General features: G+C 33.9%; 1 protein-coding gene across 1 annotated transcript in view; it reads right to left on the bottom strand.

Annotated features, from left to right (window-relative positions):
* Positions 1-1,914: 1,914 nt before the first annotated feature.
* CPSF2 (cleavage and polyadenylation specific factor 2) overlaps positions 1,915-3,936 on the bottom strand; it is a 35,571-nt gene continuing 33,549 nt past the window's right edge. Inside the window, exons 16-17 of the mRNA XM_023511499.1 lie at positions 2,550-2,684; positions 1,915-2,171 (exon numbers count right to left, since the gene is read on the bottom strand). Coding sequence (XP_023367267.1) covers positions 2,079-2,171; positions 2,550-2,684 — 228 coding nt within the window. The 3' untranslated portion in view covers positions 1,915-2,078. The remainder of the gene's footprint in view (positions 2,172-2,549; positions 2,685-3,936) is intronic.

The following is a 3,936-nucleotide window of genomic DNA, read 5'->3' as shown; positions in this document are numbered from 1 at the left end:
GAAGCTGAGGCAGAAGGATTGCTTGAGCCCAGGAGTTTGAGGTTGCCGTGAGCTAGGCTGGGGCCATGCACTCTAGTCCAAATGACAAAGCAAGAAAAAAAAAAAAAAAAAAAAAAAAAAAAAACCAAAGAAAATGGATTTCTTTACCTCTATTTCAGGCCACCTACAGACTCATGAAAAGACAGAAATGTTTGTAACAATATTTGATATTAATAATCCCACTGCAACAAATACTATGATAAAATTTCTTTTTAACTAAACTATTTGCAGATAATCAGCTGATAGTCTACATGTTATACTTACTCTTGCTTTTAAATAATAAAGGTCTGAAAATTCCTCTGAGTTCAAGATTTATTTCACAGTTGTTTTTAAAAATTATATTTTTCTTAAGCAACTGAAGCTAAGACAAAAGTCTTCATGTTAGAAATTTTAGTAATATTGTCATCTAGAAACGGGTACACGCATTGCTTTTGCAGTGACATTATTTAGCACAATCATCTTCAAGCTATAATTTAAAATTAATTCCTGTTTATAGGAAAATAAAAAAGCTAGGCAAGAAACAATTTTGCAAGTACAATGTAATATGTGTAATCAGATGCTTTAAACCATGAAACAAAAGCAGATTTTCTTGGCTCTGGAATAAATACAGGATATTAGGCTTATTCCATATAGTAGTAAGAATTTAAGTGAATTTTTTCCAAGTACTAAAGAGAAAACATACTCTTTATATTCATCGTTTCTAACATTGTTTTGTGTATCTGGTTTTTTGTATCAGAAGGCTGTAAACTTTGACGTAGCACTATAATCCTCAACAGAGGTTTTGTAAGCATTTAAAATAGAATGAAATAGTAATTCTAGTTTGATATCATTGGGTTGTACTATACATAGTTCTGTATAAGTTAAACAGGAAGCTTGATCCTTCTAATAATGCTAAGCGTAGCGAGGAGGGATTAAATACTTGTGAAGGAACATCAAGGTCTTCCATGATTAAGTTACTTTTTAAAAAATCATTAGGAGATCATAATAGAGTGAAATGGCTTTCACTGCTTAGCTCAACAAAAATTTCATGTATTGTTTCTATACTCTTGAACTTAAGTGGTTTATACCATTGCCAGTGTAGTTAGCCACAAGAAAGACATGAACACAGAAAGAATAATCTTATCTAACTTCAGCATTATTTTTGTAGTAACGTGTATGAAACCCAAACACTGCTTGGGTAACCTTAAGAGAGCAAAACCTAAGAGATAAAGATTTACACCTTTTAATTAAATTATGCTGTTATCTTATAAAAATGTGAGATTCAACATTTGTAGTCTTTAAAACTAAATAGTTTCCAATACAGTAACCTAGTTGATGGTTTACACGTGTCTAAAATGTATGCAGAACCCTTAAGACTTGAACACATCATGGAGTTCTTTTGAATTATGTACAAATGATGGTGTCATAATTCAAACTGGAAAACAACACAATTATAATAAAACAAGATACAGGAGAAATAAAAATTGATTTCTGAACTAAATGTGTACTGCTTTACTCTAGAGTGTATCACTGGGAAATACAGACACGGAGTGGATATGTTCCATGTCGAAACTATTGCATATTCAAATTAGAACAGTCATAGCATATATGCTAATGACAAAAAACATTTTATCAGTTTTGTTTAGTTTTTCTGTAGCATGACTTTTCTAAATAATTCTCAATTTTTATTCCAGAAAATATAAGAAACAGTTTGCAAGAACTCATGCAAACATATTTCTCTTAAGGCCATGAACTGGTTTGCATTGTTTTATTCAAGTAGAAAGCCCTTCTAGAATAAGGGGTTTTTAAAGGAAACCAATCACCTTTGATTCTTGGGCCTGTACACTTGCTGGGAGCTCTATCACTCTGAAAGCCAAGAGACAGAATACTCATTTAAGCATTAGCAAAATGTTCTCTATTTACATTTTTAAAAATCTAATACACGTTAAGTTTTTCTGGCAGATTCTTTTTGTATGTTACAAAACAAAATAGCAAAAGCTTAGCATAAGAATCCTTTTTTCTTAGAAAGGTCAAGCACATACTTTTTGACATCATGTCCTTTACACAATGGCATATTGTTCATATAAAAGGTCTCTTATCCTATAAAAATCTTGACAAAGGCAGCCTTCTAATCCGATGCGACCAGTTTCCGTCTAGAAACCAAGTTAAAAAAAAATTCTTTAGTACATTTTCTATTTCATTAATATGCAGATATAATAACCAGAATATATGAAATAGATTTTATGATTGGTCAGGAAATGGGTTTCTCTGATTCACAGAAGATGGATATAATATTTAAGTCATGAATTTTACACAGACATAAATGTCAGAGGATTCAAATAACAAAAATTTACAATAAAATTATGTATCATTTCTTCCAGAGCCTTCTAGTCAATAAATCTTCAAGGTCATCATTCTGAATATAAATTACCAATCTTTAGTTTTGTGAAATTACCAAGCAAGAATTATAGAATTCAAAATGATAAAACATCAGATGTATTCCATTTAGCCATTATTAAAAACACACTTACTCTACGGACTGCTACTTGATTGTTGCAAACAAGCACACCTCCTACAAATTCAGCTTGAATACCCTCCCGTAAAAGAACTTGCTTGAAGTCTGATAGCCTTGGTTCGTTCATAAAAACTGACTGATGTCCAGGAACCTTAGATAAGGGCAGGGGGCAAGAATAACTTCAAATGAAACACAAGACACAAGATGTACTGACTGAATAAAGTAAAACACCACATGATCGCTAAGATATTTCTATTATTCCCTGAAGTCCTTTGACACATCATTTCAAGACTGTAAGTCACATTCCAAGTTGTTATTCTGAATTTTACCCCACTACTTAACATTACAAAGCCCTTCACATTTTCTGAATGTTTCACCATCAATTTTATTAGTCATGCCTCATAATAAGAGAGATAGTTTGGTAATGTTATGCTCTTCACTCAACCCACTCGCTTAAGGGGGTCAACTAGAGTGCCAGGAAACAGAAGTGAACCAAAAATGCATTTTCCAGATCCCAGGCCTTCACTTAGTTCAGAGGATAATTCTTCCCTAACCCCATTACCATTGTCCCTCCATCCTCAGAGGAAATGCAACAGATGTTACAGGTTGCATTGTTCTACAATGAGAAAAGAAAGTGGCTCTTACCTAATGCTGCTGTATTGAAATTGCTTTGAGAAGCACTAGCTTTAACACAGAGAGAAAAAAGATAATTCCTCCTCCCAATTTCAAGAGTAGTATCAGCAGGAAATTCAATGACAGAGGCTATCTCTCTATTCTTAATTTCATAGCAGGCTGAAGACATCACTTGAGGTGCACAGAGGACTCTTATGGTTTTATAGTATTGTTTTAAGGTTAATTACCTAGAATTTTTGATAGTTTACCAGATACTATTTGATGAACATGTAAATACTTGAGTTATATCTATATTTTAAAAATATTTCTAACTATAATGAAAACCACAAGTGATCTGAACTGAATTGACAACAATAAAAATGGAGTGCAACAATAAGATGTTCTTAGAAAACTGTTAACCTCCTGACTGGAAGCAGGTAGGTAATCGGCACCACCACCACATTTAGTATTTAAAAATCCATACTGTGGCCAGGCACGGTGACTCATGCCTATAATCCTAGCGCTCTGGGAGGCTGAGGCAGGATGACTGTTTGAGACCAGGAGTCTGAGCAAAAGGGAGAGACCCTGTCTCTACTAAAAAATATAGAAAAATTAGCTGTACGTTGTGGCGGGTACCTACAGTCCCAGATACTCAGGAAGCTGAGACAGGTGGATCACTTAAACCTAGGAGTTTGAGGTTGCTGTGAGCTAGGCTAATGCCACAGCACTTTAGCCTAGGGCAACAGAGTGAGACTCTGGTCTCAAAACATAAATAAAATAGGCTCGGCGCC

The sequence above is a fragment of the Otolemur garnettii genome, unplaced genomic scaffold (assembly GCF_000181295.1).
Source record: "Otolemur garnettii isolate 467f Iridium unplaced genomic scaffold, OtoGar3 scaffold00020, whole genome shotgun sequence".
Lineage (NCBI taxonomy): Eukaryota > Metazoa > Chordata > Mammalia > Primates > Galagidae > Otolemur > Otolemur garnettii.
This window is presented reverse-complemented; position numbering and strand designations above follow the sequence as displayed.